The sequence below is a fragment of the Coenobita brevimanus genome, chromosome 105 (genome assembly GCF_032717465.1).
Source record: "Coenobita brevimanus isolate Jiangsu-jjx chromosome 105, ASM3271746v2, whole genome shotgun sequence".
Taxonomy (NCBI): Eukaryota; Metazoa; Arthropoda; class Malacostraca; order Decapoda; family Coenobitidae; genus Coenobita; species Coenobita brevimanus.
Genome location: NC_137058.1, coordinates 17,722,473 through 17,740,962, shown reverse-complemented (window position 1 = coordinate 17,740,962; position 18,490 = coordinate 17,722,473). Strand labels below are relative to the sequence as shown.

Genomic DNA, 18,490 nt, shown 5'->3' with positions numbered 1-18,490 from the left:
GCCGGAGCCACACCAACACGTAGTTCAGTACTCCAGGTGGAGGCAGGAGCGGTAGGTAGGTCGTGGCTGTGGCATACCACAACGCAGAACGAGAGCCCTCTGCAACACACAGTTGATGGTCCTCCCGGGACAGCCTTGCAATAGTGCCAGTTAGTTTGGCAATGGTGTTAGAGGTGCTAGGACGGAGAGGGAACGTGATTCCCGGGAGAGAGCATGCTGAGCGTGTTGCAGCATCCGCTAGTTCGTTGCCAAGGATCCCAACGTGCCCTGGAATCCAGTGTAGGGTGACGGAGGTGCCTCTGTTTGTGAGGAGGGAGGCGACTGAGTATATCTCTGTTAATAGAGAAACATTGTCACTGCAGGAGAAGGAGCGCAACCCCTGAAGGGATGACAAGGAGTCTGTGTGGATGATGACCCGCCGTTGCTGATTAAGCTGTGCGTGGCGTAATGCACCAAGTATGGCAACTAACTCTGCCTGGAAGGCAGAGACCCCAGGGGAGAGTCGCCAAGATTCAATATGGTGCCCTAGAACGAAAGCAGACCCGGCGGATCCGTCAACGCACACAGATCCATCTGTGTAATAAGTGAGATTCAGGGGAATCGAGAGCTGCCATCCTGCTGAGGCCCTCCTGTCGAAGAAGGGCAAGGATGGAAGCACGTGGGTGAGCTTCAGTGGGGCAGTGAATTTCATATGGAAGGGGGGCCCATGGCGGTGGATCGGTGTAACCAGGATAGGGGGAGTCAGGTTCCCTACAGATGTCAGGGGCGGCTCCAAGGCGGCAGTGGTGCGAGCCCAATCGTGCTTTGGATGAGGGTCACATGGGCGGCTCAAGAGGCGTCTGAATAAGGCTGAGACTGGAAGGTGCGGTCGTCGTTGGACTAGCTGGAGGGTGGTAACTGTACCCCGGAGAGCAATACGATGCTCCAAGGACGGCAAACCACCCTCAGCCCTTAGGTTAGCAATCCGAGTCCACCGGGGAGCTCCCAACATGACTCTCAGGGAGTCATTTTGTAGGACTTCTAGCGACCTTCTGGATGGGGAGGCAAGGCCGGTCAGGCATATGGCGCTGTAATCAACAAGCGAGTGGACCGCATGAAAATAAAACGTTCTCAGGACCTTAAAGGATGCCCCTAGGCTGCGTTGTGATAGATACCGTAGGGCAGCAGTGTGGGTGGCAGCACGTTCCCGCAGGTATCTGACTTGTTTCTTGAAGGTTAGACCACTGTCGACCCAGACTCCCAGATATTGGTGGAGAGTGACGATGGAGAGCTGGTGGCCACCAAGCAACAATGGGAATTCTGGGGGGTGTAAGCCAAAGGGCAGGCATTTGGTTTTTCCGAAGTTGATCTTCAAGCCAAGCTCAGTGCACTTTGCGTGAAGTTTGGGAAGAGCAGAAATGGCTTGAGTGTAACAATCTCTCCTCGTGAAAACTAGGGCCAGGTCATCAGCATAGCAGAGTAGAGTGACCCCGTGTCTGTAATTGACTGTAAGGAGTCCCTCAACTAGGACATTGAAGAGCAGCGGGCTTATGACGCTCCCCTGAGGCGTGCCATTGCTATGGTGGTAAAATGAGGAGAGATGCCCCTGGAATCGGACCCCTGCTTGACGGCCTGCGAAGAAATCTCCCACCCAGGTGAGCAATTTACCCCCTATTCCTCTCTCAGCTAGAGCAGCCCGGATGACAACTAGGTTAGCCAGTTCAAAGGCCTTCTCAAGGTCGAGGAAGACAGCCATTCCCCTTCCCCCTCTGAGCTCCCCGAGGAGGGATGCTAGGCAGTGGGTGGCACTCTTGCCATGGTGATAGGCAAAGATCTTCAGGTGTAGCGGGCCCAGGCGCCAGGAAAGGCAAGCTCGCACCACCCTCTCCGCCGTCTTAGCAACACAGCTAAGAAGAGAGATCGGGCACATGGCGGAAGTTTCGCGAGGTTTAGGGATCGGGTGGATGATGGCTGTCTTCCACGACCTTGGTAAGCGGCCCTGAGACCACGAGAGGTTGAGCAGATCAAGAAGGCGATCTTTCCCACAATCTCCAGCATGTGATAACAGAGAGTAGGTTAGCCCGTCGAGCCCTGGAGCAGTGTCTCCTCTGTGCTGCAGCACTTTATGCAGTTCCCTGCTGGTGAAGGGAACATCGGCGGGGTCAGGCCTTTCACAGGCAGCTTGAATTGCTGCAAGACGAGAGGTAGACTACTGCTCCTGCTTGTCTCTAACGGATTGTGGAAGATTGTGGGAAGCAGAGCAATCCGCGAAGTGTTGAGCGAGACGGCTGGCTTCAGCGGCTGGGTCAAGGTGAGAGGGAGGACAGGGAGGACGTGGATCAGAGATAGACCGGATTCTCCTCCACATCTCCCTGAGAGTGGAGTGAGAGTCTAAGGTCCTGCACCATCTGATCCACGCCTCCTCTTTCAGCTGGCGTTTTTCTGACACGACGTGTTGCGTAACAGCGGCAAGGTGTCGGCGGTGTGGGGATGTGCGGCGCCGCCAGTATTGCTTTCGTGCAGCGTTGAGTCTGTGGTTAAGTTCCCTGACCCTGTCACAGTAGATCCAGCCGTCTCGGTAACGCTTCGTGGAGCATCACTGTTGCGGGATGGATATGGAGGCGGCCTGTGCAAAAGCACTGGCAACTTGATCTGCTCTACCCTCGAGGTCTAGGACGGGAGGAGAGGCCTAAAAAATGGTGGTTAAGGCCCTGGCAAAGGCAGCCCAGTCAGCTTTGCTGAGGTCCCATCTCGGTGGGGAAGGTTGGGGCGGGGGGATGGGTGTGAGTGGCAGCCTGATCAGTATGGCAAAGTGATCGCTGCCTAGGCACGGGTGGAGCAACCATTGCGCCGAGCCAGCAAGGGGGGTGGAGGTGAATGACAGATCCAGGCATCCTCCCCGAATGTGGGTGGGTTCTTGAATGTTGTTTATTAAGGAGACACCTTCCATCTCCTCAAGAACGAGAGAGATGTGCCGTCCTGCCTCGTTGGATGGAAGGGGCGATGCAAGAATATCATGATGGGCATTAAAGTCGCCCCCGATAAAGACAGAACGGGAGGCAGCGTGGGAGAACACCTCTCCCACATCAAGAGTGCCCCCCTGGCTTTTGTAGACATGTACACAGTTAGTGAGGAGGATGCCAGGTGTAAAACAACACCTTGCACCTCTACACCTGGTCCACAAAAAGGCAGGGGGTCACAAACAGTGTGGGAGACGTGATCTTGGACGTGAATGGCACATCCTCGTGTGACTCCACGTTCATAGGGGAGGAGATGGGAGGTGTATCCGGGTAGCCGAAAGGAGGAATTGTCGGGGAGTAAGGTCTCCTGCAGGAGGAAGACGTGGGGCTGATCCCTGGCGACTGCCTCCTGCAGGAGGGGGAGTTTGTGCCTGATCCCCAAACAGTTCCACTGTATTAGTTGGATGTCTGCAGGGTTTGCTTGCAGGTCATGGGGGGCAGGGGGCTGTCGCCCGAGAGGGAGGCCGGGGCCTCGACCACCGTGTCGACTGCCACTGGTGCCGGCGCTTCCTCTGATGGAGGGGGTGGGAGACAAGGCTCCTGAGCCCTTTGGGATGAGGCAGCGGTAAGTCGAGGCCGTGCCCTCCGTTTCGGGCGAGCCGCCCTGCGCGGTAGGGGGTTGGTAGTCTCTGGAGGGGGTGCAGGCTGAGGTGTGCCGCTTTGCTTCTATTTGATGGCCAGGTTGATGATCCCATCGACTGCGGCTGAGACAGGGGCTGTGGAGCACGTTATTCCCAGGTATTGGCTGATCCCCACAACTATGGCCTCGGCTATCTGTTTCCCAATGGAATGGAGCTCCTCGAGGGTGAATACAGGCTCCTGCTGAATGGGGGCCTGGGAGGGACTGTGAGTGACCTCGGCTGATGGGTGCTGCGGTGGCGAGCTGGACAATGTACCTCTGCGGATGTGACGACCTGGGTGAGAACAGGTGGTGGGGGGACTGCTGTCATGGTGCATAGCGGTGGGCTCAGCGTGGTAGGCAACGGAGGGAATTCTGCCTCGCTGGTGGCTGGGACTTGCTCCGTGGGGCGCTGCTGGCCCCAAACGAAAGTACCTGGAGGGGCTGGAGTCAGGCTGATGGCCTGCTGCTCCTGTACCCATGCCACTTGCTGTTCGCGCCCTTGCAGTACTCTCTTCGTTCTGGCTGGGCAGCTGGGGTGCCAGGCATGGTGTGATCCCGAGCAGTTGGGGCATCGGGAGGTTACGGGCTGTTTTGCTTTCAGCTTTGCCAGGCACCGCTCGGTGTCGTGGCTGGCGCTGCAAATGCCGCATACTGGGGGGTGGTGGCAGTTGGCCCTGTGGTGTCCATATCTTTGGCACCTGTAACAACGGAGCGGCTCTGGCGTGAACGGGCGCAGGTGGAATTCGCCCCAGTTTCCTAGATCGAGGGAAGGTATTAGCGGGCCCCTCAGGGTGACTGTGACCTGAAGTGTCTCTTCCCGCGTGCGCTGATTTTGGCAGCGCTTGGCCTCCTCCACTAGGGGGCCCTCAGGCAGTACTTCTTTGATTTTCCGTGAAATGATTATTACTTTCATGGTCAGGAACCATCTGAGTGTGCTCTGTGCATTACGGAGATTATTCTCTCGGGCATGGAACCATACATTCCTCTCTCAAATCCTTTCACTAATGCAACAAAGCCACGGTTTATTTACGCTTGTTCTAATGCTGTCCGCAACAAGGAGAGGGCCTATAAAACGTACCAGAGCCAACCCACCCCTGAATCACATCTTGTTCATGTTTCTGCCCGGAATCATGCTAAATTGGTTCTTCACTCTTATAAAAATAATTTCATCCATACTAAATGCTCTCAACTCTCAAACTCAAATTCTTCTTGCTCCTTCTGGCATCTTGCCAAAAACCTTTCTAACAACTTGACCTCATCATCCTTCCCTCCTCTTTTCTACTCTGATGGCTCTGTAGCTATTTCTTCTACTGATAAGGGAGATATTTTCGTTCAGACTTTCTCCTCCAATTCCAGCTTAGATGATTCCGGTGCTGTTCCTCCATGACTTCCTCCCTCTGACTTCCTCATGGTTGACATTAAAATATCTCATTATTTGCAATCATTGGCCTTAATACTAACAAGGCATATGGGCCTGTTGGAGTCCCTCCTGTTGTCCTCAAGAACTGTGCTTCTGTGCTCACACCCTGCCTAGGTAAACTCTTTGCCTTTGCCTGTCAACTTGTACCTTTCCTTCTTGCTGGAAGTTTGCCCTCACTGAGCCGGTCCCTAAGAAGGGTGACCATCCCCAACCCTCTAAGTATCGTCCAATTGCTTTAGCATCCTGTGTCTCAAAAGTTTTCGAGTCAATTCTTAATAGAAAAATTTTAAAGCATCTTTCCTATCACAGCCTTCTTTCTGATTGTCAGTATGGGTTCCGTCAGGGACGCTTCTCACCTACCTTTCAGACTCCTGGTCATCCTCCTTTCGGGAATTTGGCGGTAGCTTTGGCATTGCACTTGACATCTCAAAGGCTTTCGATCGAGTCTGGCATAAATCTTTAATTTCCAAATTGCCCTCTTACAGTTTCTATCCTTCTATCTGTACCTTCTTCGACAGCTTCCTTTCTAGTCGTTCCATAGCCGCTGTTGTAGACGGCCATCGTTCTTCTCCTATATCTATCAACAGTGGTGTTCCTCAGGTCTCTGTCCTATCACTAACTCTCTTCCTTTTATTCATCAATGACCTTCTAATATGTACATCTAACCCTATACACTCATATGCTGATGATTCCACCCTTCACCTTTCTATTAGGTTCCCGCAACATCCATCTCCGTAGTTACTTCAACAAACAGGGGATGAGGCTATGGTAAACCTAACGTTTGACTTGGCTCATATCTCTGACTGGGGTAAAAATAATCTTGTTGTTTTTAATTCATCAAAGACTCAGTTCATACACCTATCAACCCAACACAATCTTCCACAGGAGTACCCACTAATGTTTAATAATATCCAGCTCAATCCTGCATCATCCTTCAACATGCTTGGGGCTTCATTCACTCGTGACTTATCTTGGAAAGATCATATTGCATCTCTTGTAATATCTACTTCCAAGAGATTAGATGTGCCAAGGAGACTCCGTACCTTTTTTTCCCCCTGCACAGTTGTTGACTTTATACACAGGTTTTATTCTCCCCTGTGTAGAGTATAACTCTCATTTGTGGGGAGGCTCCCCACATACAGCTCTGCTCAATAGGGTGGAGTCAAAGGCTTTTCATCTCATTAACTTTCCTCCTCCTACTCTGCTCCCTTGAATCTCTGTCTCCTCGCCGCACTGTTGCATCTTCATCTCTTTTCTATCGCTACTTCAGTGGTCACTGCTCCTCTGAAATGTCTGCTTGCATCCCTCCACCTCTACGACGGGCACGTAGCACACGTCTAGCAACAAACTCTCATCCCTTTTCTGTCCAACTCTCTAATGCAAGAGTGAACCGTTACTCCCAGTCCTTCATTTATGCAACGGGTCAACTCTGGAACTGTCTCCCTTTGTATTTCCTACTTCCTATGATCTCCAGTCTTTCAAACGCAGTGTGTCCAGGCATCTCGAAATGAATGAATCATGAATACGGCTCTCTTTTGTATTGTTTTTTTTTTTTTTTTTGAAGAAATGGTTTGCAGGCTCCTGGCCTTTGGTTCCTTCTTTCTTGAATTAAAAAAAAAAATGGCCCTCGGCCACGGAAGCAATAATTATTCCACTGAAAATCTAGGAAGCACTGCCCAAGGGCCTCCCAATCAGCAGCTCAAAAGTGCCAGAGCCTCCACTTCTCGGGAGAGTCCACAGGCCTTACTAGAGTGATAGAACAGGTTCAGGTGAAGTGGTTGTTATCAGACAAACTCAAAGGAGAGAAAAGATTAGCATAAGCAAATGGATTAGTTTTAGGAAAAAGTCATGAATGTCGGAACTCTCTCCAAGGCGGTCAGGAACACAGGTAGAGTGCTGTACAAGTGCCCTGCGGCATTAATGATAGACAAAATGAAGGTTTATTTACCAGGTGGATCAGTGGAAGGAGAGGAGAGCCAAAAGTGGTGGTAAACATTGAAATAACCTAGAAGAGAGATATCAGAGAAGGGACAAATTGATAGGATTTGTTACATCTTATATTAAGTCAGCGAATGGCAGGACAGCCGGAGACAGAGAGTAAAGAATTCAGAAGATTCAAGTTTAGGAACACAAGAGCAAGATATGTTGTTGCATACATGTACGTAACAGCCACTTTTGGCTTTGAAGTAAGTATAGAGAAAGTAGGAGGATACAGAGAAGGGTTTGCTGTCAGATGCCTCAGACAGTTGAGTCTCAATAAGGAAGAGAAGATGAGATTTAGAGAACGAAATGCGGTGTTAAACAGAGAGAAACTCAAAGGAAAGGCTGCGAATGTTGAAGAAACGAAGGAATGAGTCAGATAGTGGTTCCAGGAATCTCTCTTGTCCATCACTGGGAAAGGAGCCAATGGTAGGGGCCATTATGCCCCTCTCCCTCCAGAGAACTCCGAGACTGGATGTTAAAATATCAATTTTTTTTTCTGTAAATTTAGAAAAGGAAGTGTTGTGTGCTACGAGTATGTGAATGTACTTTTGGTGTTGGCAGTTGGAGGAAACTGTACTGGAGAGCATGCTGGCCTACTCTTTGTGTTACTGAAACGCTTAAAAAGTTTATCAAAGGGGGATGGTCCAGCCCCCCCTATCATCAGCTTTCCATCCACCTAGGGAGTACTGCCCTGTACGAGTGGTGCTACAGTCTACTTCCATATGGTCTGTGCTCACCTTATGTTTGGCGCTGCTACATTCATCACAAACCATCATATGGTCTGTGCTCACACTATGCTTGGTTTTGCCATCTTCACAAACCACCATATGGTTTATGCTCACTTTATGCTTGGTTTTGCCACCTTCACCACAAACTACAATATGGTCTATACTCACATGTGTTGGGTGTTGTCCCCATCACCACAGACTACCATGTGGTTTGTGCACATCTGTGTTGGGTGTTGCCACTTTCACCACAGACGCCTTCATCACCACTACCATTTTGTACTACTTCGATGTTATTTTCACCATACACCTGTCATCATTGCGTTTGCCTGTCTCTTCTCTTATCCAGTAACATTCAGTGCATATTCTAACTTTCACATTATTATTTACAATAATTTGTAAGAACCTGTCTGAGAGTGTATTTGCCCTATTTTTTTCTCATTCATTCACATACGAGTAAGAAAACTTTATTTCACTCTTTCGATTATATTATTTTCTTGAACATTTATTTAGACTGGCAACAGGAAAAACAACCGTTATCGAAGTGAAGGCCAATCTTTCATACAGATATATTACTTAAAGCTATGGGATACAAGAAAATGATGGTGGGCTATTAGACATTCTGAGGAGTACCCTTTAGAGTACTGGGGCAATTAAATTTACCAGATAGAGTTTGTTTATGTCCAGAACCAAATGCCATTTGACAAATATAATGGAGTTTCCCATCTGTATTTCTAATGCAGTAATTAAGGAATACTTAAATCGTAGCAGAAGATATATACAATGATGAGAATATGGTTAGCAAGGAAGCCTTCCATGGTTTAAGCCTTTAAACTTACATGTTAATCGCCGATATTCTTCACAAAACGACTGAGCCTTTCAGTGTGCTTCTATTGGGTTAATATAGTGCAGGTATGGCCTTCACTTATCTTAATGACCACCATTATTGTCAGTATCTGAGCCATTAATTTCTACTAATATATTAGCAGCCGCAGCTCAGTGGGTTAGAGCACTTCACTCTGACCGAAGGGTTGTAGGCTTAGGTCCATCTAAGGGTCACTGGTAAACATCAGGAAATGCATCCGGTCATAAAACGCTACACGCTCCAAGCCAAAGTCCTCTCCCCAGGGGGACAACTTAGCCCTTATCAAAAAAGGGAAACGGCGGAAAACTCTTTAAAAAATATGATTCTAGCTTATGGTTCCAATACTGAAAGTTGTTTATACCTTGGTATAAAGTTACTGGCATCAATGACAAGGGAATTCACACTTTCTGGCATCAGAACTATTCTGCAAAGAAAAAGCATCAAGTCGTGAATTATTTGTTAAAAAAGAATGTGTTCACATTCCACCAATCAGAGGCTGGGCTTTTAGGTGCATAAAGGTATCAGAATGTTTTATTGTAAGTGTCGGCTTACACACCCGACATTGGTTGGCCATTCTGCTATACTGTATATTTGCATGTCATGTTTTACAGGTCATGAAAGACAGCTGATCCGGTAGGATTGTGAACAAACAGTTTATATTACTGGGCAAGCGACTTACTCTCACCAGTGCTTCACGCATGGGCAAAGATGTAGATCATTATCCGGAGCACAGAGTGAGAAGTGCATATAGAAACCATGTTGTAGTGGCTGCATTTGCGAGTGAGACACTCTATATAAAATGTCATCAATGGAGCCTCTACAAGCTGGGACCAAATGAAATCACATGGAAGGGCAGCTTACTATGTACTTCTAAATGTCACACACCCGAATGTGACTGAATCCAGGCCAGGTAAAACTGGGAGACACCAACGTTACATAGTCGATGGCCAGAGGCGGTAAGTGAGAAAGAATTACCACTCTCAGATAATCAGGGAGAAATATAACTTTTGGTACATTTTGTGCGCGCATGTATACAAGTATGTGAAAATGCATAGGTGTGTGCCTCTATGCGTGTGATCGTACATGTACATATGGACTACTGACAGTCACAGGAAACTTGTTTGGCCTATTGCCACAAAATCTAGGAAGTGGACATAATGAACCCAACTCCAAAATACATTTGTGCGCACCATAAGTAAAATGAATGATTTAAGACAGAAAATTGATATGTGCAGAGGTATGGCCATACTGAAGGATGGTCTGGCAGTGTCACATCCTCTTACTCACGCATAAATTGTGGTAGAGATGTGACCAGACTAGATGTGGTTTTGCACTATCACATACCCTCACTCACTCATATGTGGTAGAGATGTGGCCAGACAAGAGAGTGGTTTGGCAGAGTCATACCTCACTCATACATTATGCTTATATAAAACTCGTTAAGTCTTTCATCTACATAGACAAAAAAATTTGATATATGAAGTAATTTGGACAGACTAACATTCAGTCCATGAGTTTATAGAGTCAGGATCACAGTCCACGACGGGGAGAGCAGGTCCTATCTTCAGTGACAATAAATATGTTCTTTACAATTGCCATGCACACATATTAATAGGATATACATGAGACAACTAACCGAACAGGAATGGACACAATCTGTGTATTGATGGGTTGAGATGGGCATGGGGCTTGGGTGGGAAGAGGGTCACTAACATGTCACACAATGATGGCTAACCTAACATTACTTAGATGATTCCTGCTGTATTACATAATCAGCATTGTATCTACAGTGAATCAAAATGGAATTTTGAAAGAAATACAGTAGAAGCTGAACATTCTTGGGTACTCAGTCATGACAATAATGTATTATTAAACTTTGATATACAAATCACCTTTACCATATGCGTACTGTAGCCTATAAAATATATTAGTCACGTTAATGCTCACCTGCTCACCCTTACGCCCTTTAGGCCTAGGTTGGCCTGTCGGTTGAGAGGTTACGGACGATTGATCTCCACTGCACTTGGTCCTGACGCAGCACTTCCGCCCGCTGCAGGTCCATGCCTCGCTTTCTGACGATCTCTACCACTCCGTCTTGCCATCTCTTTCAAGGTCGTCCCCGTGGTCTTTTCCTATTTGGCGTCCATTCCATCATTCTTCGCACCATCCTTTTCCTTGGCATCCTTATCACATGTCCGAACCATCACAATTGGTTCTTTTCAACTGTCATCATTAAAGACTCCACTTTTAAGATGTTTTTTATCTCCACAGTCCTGATACAATCCCTTCTCGTGACTTTAGCAATAATCTGCAGCACCCTCATTTCCACCGCCTGCAACTTGCTCCTCAGCCTCTCTGTCAACACCCAAGTTTCGCTTCCCTACAGTAATATAGGCTTGAGTATCACGTTGTACATGATAACTTTCACTTTCCTGGGGATGTTAATGTCCTTCAGTAGTGGATAAAACTGACACTCCTCGAGAATTTGGTAATTCTATTATCTATTTCTGGTTCCATTCCTTTATCACTAATCAGTTTACTTCCTAGATAATGAAAATTATCATTTTTTTAAATTGTGGCCTCCCCCACTCTGATGGTCTCAGGATCTTGGCGTCATGATACGGCCATGTATTCCGTTTTATCCGTGTTCAGCTTCAGTCCATAGGCAGTAAAACTATTATTCCAGTCTCCAGCTGTGCCCTGCTACCAGCTATCTGTGCTACGTCATCAGCATAGGCAAAACAACGTGTTTGCTCTCCATCATGCCAGACCTGCCTCATCACAACATCCATGTAAAGGATAAATATAAAAGGCAACAAGACACTGCCCTGCCTTACACCAGAGTTATCCTCGAACAGTTCCACATCACCCTTTACCTTACTCATCTGTTGTCTGTATGTACTCTTCTTTGCTCCTAGCAACCCACGTGGTACTTCTGCCTCTTCCATCACGTTCCACATTTTCTCCCCAGGTATCCAATCGAATGCCTACTCTAAGTCCAAGAAACAAATATGCTGCTCTACATCATATTCCCACGATTTTTCTAAGAGCAGCTGCTGTCTCACCATTTGGTTGGTCCCCCGTCCTGGCCTAAAACCACTCTGACAGTCTGACAACGAATCCTCCACAGTACTCCTCAATCTTCTCTCCAGTATCCTTTCAAATATTTTGCCTACGTGGCACATTAGTGATATCCCCCTGTAGTTTCTGCATTCAATGGGGTCCCCTTTCTTGAATATAGGACAAATCTCTGATAAGTTCCATTCTTTGGGGACCACGCCAGATTCATACGCTAAACTTAAATTATTGAGGAACTGTTCAAGTGGTGCACCTCCTGCTTTTCTTGTCTCTATTGGTATGCCAACTGGGCCTGGAGATTTGTTTTTCTTTGTCATTCTGATGGCCTCCCTTACCTCCTCAATTGTGATAGGATCTAACTCCCCATACTCGTTCAACTGGTCCTCAGCAGCCCTCTCTACATTGTTGTCTGTACCCTGCCACTCTGCATTAAACAGAGACTCAAAGTATTCTATCCATCTTGGATTTACATCCTTATGGTCCACTAACAATTGACCGTTGGAATCCTTCATAGACCTCTGCTGACAGACATCCCCTTTTCTGTATCATTTTGCCAAATTAAACATCAACTTCTTGGTTCCACAAAAATCTGTTTCCAGCTCAACCCCTATCCTTCTCCACATGTCTCTTTTTGCCCTTATTCTCATTTGGTTTACAACTTGTCTAGATTCTTCATAAGCCCTTCTTGAGTCAGGTGTTCTCTCCCTTAACCACATCCGGAAAGCTCTCTGCTTATGCCTAACCTGCTGCTGCAACTCCAGTGTCCACCATGCTGTTTTCTTCTTCTTCTTTCGTCTTCCTATCACCCTTTCTCCCAATATATCTCGTTGCGCATTATTCACCACTTCCCTAAAACCACACCATAGCTCTTCCACAGTCTCTCCATGCACAGCAATGAGTTCCTCAGCCAAACGTTTGCGCAGCTGCTTCCCGCAGGTCTCAATGTTCTCAATCCGTACATGTGTCCTCTTGGCCTCGCTTGGCTGTAGCAGTATATGCATTTTCAGTATTCCTTTTACCAGCCTGTGATCAGAGTCTAACGAAACTGACGGTATCACCCTTACATCCTTAATAATTGCACTCCTATTCATAAGAATAAAGTCTATATGGGTCTTCTGGTTGTATCTTCCGAGCCTACGATTGTAGCGATACCAAGTGTATATATGCGTTTCCCTGTGCTTAAAATAGGTGTTTGTGATTGATAGGCCCATCAGGGAAAGGAAATCTACCAGCATTGTTCCTTCTGGGTTTCTGACACCAACTCCAAATGCCCCAGTGATGCTTTCCACTGTCTCGGCTCCAAAGCGCCCATTAAGGTTACCCATCACTATTAAGTTACTGCCAGCTGGTAGGCTATCACAAGTACGTTCTAGGGCATCATAAAATTCTAACTTTTTTCTCTCTGGTCTGCCCTGCTGTGGAGCATAAGCCTGTACAAACGTACTCCTCTGCCCTCCTATAGTGATTGTTACTGATAATATTGTTCTGGTGACATAATCAATCTTCACGGAACTTGAAAATGCTGGCTTCATCACCAGTGCCACACCACTTCTGCTATTGTCTCTGTTGCCAACAAAAAATAGCTCGTAATCTTCATGCACCACTCTCCTCCCATTTCCTCTCCATCTGGTCTCGACCAATCCCAGTATCTTAATATTCCGATCACTCATGAGCTGCACCACCTCCTCGCACTTATCTGTTAAAGTTGCAATGTTTATCATCGCAACTGTAACATAAAGAGTAGTCCTAGAGAAGGTCTATGTTCGGTGCTGGGTCCGTTGCCGAAAGGACCGTCCGTTATTTTCTCTGCATTTTTCTTGAGCTGTTTTTGACCCTTCTCCGGCTTGCTAGGCCTGTCGCGGTGGCTTCGAGCTTGCTAATTAGTACCTTCCGTGTGGTCATAGCTCCCCAAAATGGGTCAGATTCTCCAGTACCGAATTCGAGCGGGCCACTCGCCAGAACCAGTTGCCACACCTCTTCAAGGTTACACAAGCCTTTGCGACAGTGGGGTACTGTCCCCTGCCGCCGGGGCAGTATTACTGTCACGGTAATGCTCACCTGCTCACCCTTACGCCCGTTAGGCCTAGGTTGGCCTGTCGGTTGAGAGACTACGGACGAATGATCTCCACTGCACTCGGTCCTGACTCAGCACCTCGGCCAGCTGTATGGTATATGTGTCATGACAAGTAATGAGTCATGAGGTGCGTAATATCAGCAGTGAACTGACCAAGGACCAAGCTTACTGGGTGTATATATATATTTTTATCTTTGCTGTGATTAGTAAATTAATTGTAATAACATTATTTCTGCGCGTTTTCTGTTCATAAAATATACCATTATCAATTTTGCTCCATGTGTATGAATCATGGGCATGATAATCACAATTATTTTTAAATATCTCTCCAAAACACATTAAAGCAAAATAATATCGAAGTGAAATCCCTTCTTCACCATACTGACATAGTGTACAAAAAGAAAAAGAAAAAGAATCATGATGCTTGCTGCCTATATATTTTCTTAACCTCAAGGGAGGTATTATTATTTTGTTTTAACTTAAGATTCGTCAAAGCAGCAAGTCAGTAGAGGATTTATCAATGGCATTTCTGGACGTGTTCCGCCACAGTAGTCACCCAGACTTATACATAACGTCACAGGATACGGGATGACAGGTTATGATTACTGACTGGGCAAATTTTTATGGATTTAATTAAGTTGTGAAAATAATTAGTTGATGTATGATCATTATATGTCAGTGTGCTAAATACTGGTTAATTTACCATAAATTTCAAATGAAGTTTCTTTCTGTGAAATAAATTATTACTGATTACAGTGTGACGCTATGAAACATTAATTAAAAAAAATATATACATATATATGAACACTAGTTTCACACTCGCCATAGCTACGTTTGTCGACCAGGAAATGAAATTATATTCGAAACTGGGTTCATTCAGGGATAGGAGCTCATACCACCAACCGAATCACCTGACTCAGAAAGACCTACAGTGTTACCACACCAAAAGCGGAGGGGCTGGCTAGTGAGATACTACTTCTTTTATGAATGGCTGTACGACGGGTCATAAAAGTATCGGTGCACAATATGCGTGAAACATTTGGGACCACAGAGCAAGGGTCACTGAATTATAAGTGTCTGAACTTCCACACGTTGGTAGCCTTGATGTCGGGAGGAGTCACTTATCCCCAACTAGCAATATCCTCCTGCAAACAAACAGCAAAAGTTATATTTACATAAGCAGATACTGTTCGTACACAATGAGACGTTGGTAAACATCAGCAGTTATTCGAATGTTTTCGATACGCATCGGACCCCATGTTCACCGATACGTTTGTGACCTATAGTACAAGGCTGCTCCCCTGCCTGGTTATAAAAACTTCAGTTAACTCCCTTCCTATCCCAAGCAAGGAGATAATGACCAGTCCACTGGGTTCATATATTCAGATTAGCCTGGGGCAATAGCAACAACAACAACGACAACTGCAACAGGTCCCATTAGAAGCTAGAACAAGTGTGTTTTTATCATATGTACAGTGTGGACATTAATCTTTTCACTATGAAAGATTTTTCTTTTTTTACAAAGTTACCCTCTCCCTCGGTATCCAAAAGCTTGGAAATGATCGCTCTTGACACTCTCAGTACAATTACGTCTTGTGTTTGTGAATGTCTGTTACGTCAGTACGATTTTAATCCAACTTAAAATGAACTTTAGTTGTAACGGGCCAGTTACTGCACCACCATAAAATGCTCTCGTTTCATACATGGCAATGAAAACATAATCGTACCTTTATTAGCTCTATAACGAGACAGTATGCTTTAATAAATACACTTCCTTGTAATTAATAACAATGTGCTTTATAATCTCCCGTGAATCCAGTTTACTCTGCCGACGGTAACAATACACTCTGGCTTGTGTGAGTACTCCAGCAGTTAATTGGGAGGTAAAACATAACGTCATATTTAATGCCAGTAATTTGCATATGAGTTTATTTTTCTGAACACTAGTAATCATCTCCACGCATTCCGTTTGAGGGCAAGCCAGGTGGTGCAGCACAAACTGGCGTATGTCCACTGTGCAGCATGAACAGAAGTTCGCCGACAGTCCTCTGCCAGCATTGTGTAGTGACTTTATTTTCACTCCTTAAACGAAAGAGTATCACTCTCTCCCAGACTCATCTGTTGTGTGCTTCACATTGCTTATTTAGTACCTTCCATTGTCACATCTGGCATAGAAGTGTCAACGAACTTTTGTTCTCGGGTCTACACTCCCTCCCCCATCCACTCCTCCTCGTCAAGAAATTAGCTCAGTTCCTTATAAAGAATCTTCTCCAATCTGTGTAAAATAGAGTGCAGTTCGAAAAATCCTTTTAATGAATGGTTCTGACTTTGTCTCATAAACTTTACTACCAGGTCTCACCTATGCTTAACAAAAACAATGTAAGAAAGAGTTTTTAAAAATCATGGTACTGAAGGAGCTAATAACATATATCCTTACTATTAACCAAATGTCATACACACTTCAAAGGCTATCAAGTCAGTGTCATAAATAATCAGGATCTAGCTTCAGGTGAATCCCAGTTACTATATCTCATGGTACTTGAGAGGGACGCCGTCTTTCTGCACTGACGTCGATTCATCTGGACAGAGGACCTGCCTGGAGTAACATTTGTCCTTCTGCTCCACCCTGCCTCCCATAAAGAGGATGGGGATTGCAGAGTTAGTATCCTGCTGTCCCCAGGGCTCAAATCCAGATGAGCACCTGCTGCTGCTACTGCTATATCTCATGCCCATATAGTAATAATCATATAATTGTAATCATCGCCATCCAAAACCACAAGTTATAATTCATTCCACCAAACGTCCAACTCAGCTAAATGCACATGAAACACTTGTTTGAACCCTGAGGACGTGAAGACTCTGTCTGTCTATCCATCTATTGCCGGTCGCCTCAATCCCTTAAGGGATGGCTACAAACAACTCGTCCCCATGTCACCCTGTTCCCCCCCCATTTCACTGCCCTCCCCCCAGACTTGCAGTTGCTTTATATTGGCTACCATGTCGCACTTATTGATTTTAGGACTAACTTATGGTCACCTACGGGGTAAAAAGAATGGACTTTCACTCGTTATAGGGAAAACATAGCACACATTATAATCATGGCTCTACTTCTTAGGGCTCATGCCACCTAACACTGGGTGTGGCTCTGTCATGCAATACACGTGCCATAAATCTCCATGTGTTTCATTGTCATCTTCCAACCACGTGTAGTGAACGGAAAACATCACATCAAACGCGACGCTGATCTCTCATATAACACCTGTCCACCCCACTCCAACAAGACTGACTAAATATATCTGTGCTGTTTACTTATCCCATAATTCTACTGACTGAAAAATTCTTTGACTGTCTTACTTCAAAGTTGGACCACATCCTATCCATTTCTCCTCTCTCTGAAATCTCCATTCTAGGAGATTTCAATGTTCACCACCACCTTCGACTCCTCTCTCCTTTCACTGATCCACCTGGTGAACAAGCCTACATCTTTTCTATCCTTAATGACCTAGTGCAGCTTGTACAGCACCATACCCGTATCCCTGACTGCCTTGGAGAGAGATCCAACATATCTGACCTCTTCCTTACAGCTAATCTTTCTGCTTACACTGTTAAGCTTTCCTCTCCGTTGGCCTTCTCCGATCACGACCTTATTACCTTAACTTGTCCTGTCGCTCTGGTACGACCTGTGGACCGTCCAAAGAAACGTCGGTTGTGGCACTTTGCAGCTGCTGATCGTGAGGCCCCTCAGGCAGTACTTGTTTGATTTTTCCTGGAATGATAATTGTTTCCATGGCTGGGAGCCATCTGAGTGTGCCTCGCGCATTACGGAGGCTATTCTCTCGGGCATGGAAGCATACATTTCCCTCTCAAATCCTTTGCCTAAAGCAAGAAAGCCTTGGTTTAATCATGCTTGTTTTAGTGCTGTCCATAAGAAGAAGAGGACCTATAAAAGGTACCAGAGTCAACCCACTCCTGAAGCAAATCTTATTTATGTTTCTGCTCAGAGTCGTTCTAAGTCTGTTCTTCGCTCGGCAAAAAATTATTTCATCCGTACTAAATGCTCTTAACACTCGAACTCGAACTCTTCCCATACTTTCTTGTTCCTTGCCTAAAACCATTCTAACAACTTTACCTCATCATCCTTCCCTCCTCTTTTGTACTCTGGTGGTTCTGTAGCTATTTCTTCCACTGATAGAGATCTCTTCGCTCAGACTTTCTCCTTCAGTTACACCTTAGACAATTCCAGTGCTGTTCCTCCATTACTTCCCCCCTCTGACTTCCTCATGGCTGACAATATTTCTTCAGCTTTTGTATTTTCTGCCATCACTGGCCTCAATTTTAACAAGGCATATGGGCATAATGGAGTCCCTCCTGTTGTCCTCAAGAACTGTGCTTCTGTGCTTGCACCTTGCCTAGGTAAACTCTTATGCCTTTGTCTGTCAACTTGTACCTTTCCTTCTTGCTGGAAGTTTGCTCTCATTCAGCAAGTTCCAAAGAAGGGTGACCATTCCCAACCCTCAGACTATCTCTCAATTGCTTTAAGATCCTGTGTCTCAAACGTTTTCGAGTCTATTCTTAACAGAAAAAATTTAAAGCATCTTTCCTATCATAACCTTCTTTCTGATCGTCAGTATGGGTTCCTCCAAGGACGCTCCACTGGTGATCTTCTCACCTTCCTTTCAGACTCCTGGTCATCCTCCTTTCGGGATTTTGGCGAAAGCTTTGCC

The 18,490-nt window shown here is 46.0% G+C and overlaps 1 protein-coding gene across 1 annotated transcript; it reads right to left on the bottom strand.

Annotated features, from left to right (window-relative positions):
- Positions 1 to 12,237: 12,237 nt before the first annotated feature.
- LOC145416242 (protein CFDP2-like) lies at positions 12,238 to 13,413 on the bottom strand. The gene has a single exon (XM_080285245.1). The coding sequence runs from the start codon at positions 13,411 to 13,413 to the stop codon at positions 12,238 to 12,240; it is 1,176 nt and encodes a 391-aa protein (XP_080141371.1).
- Between the last annotated feature and the right edge of the window lie 5,077 nt (positions 13,414 to 18,490).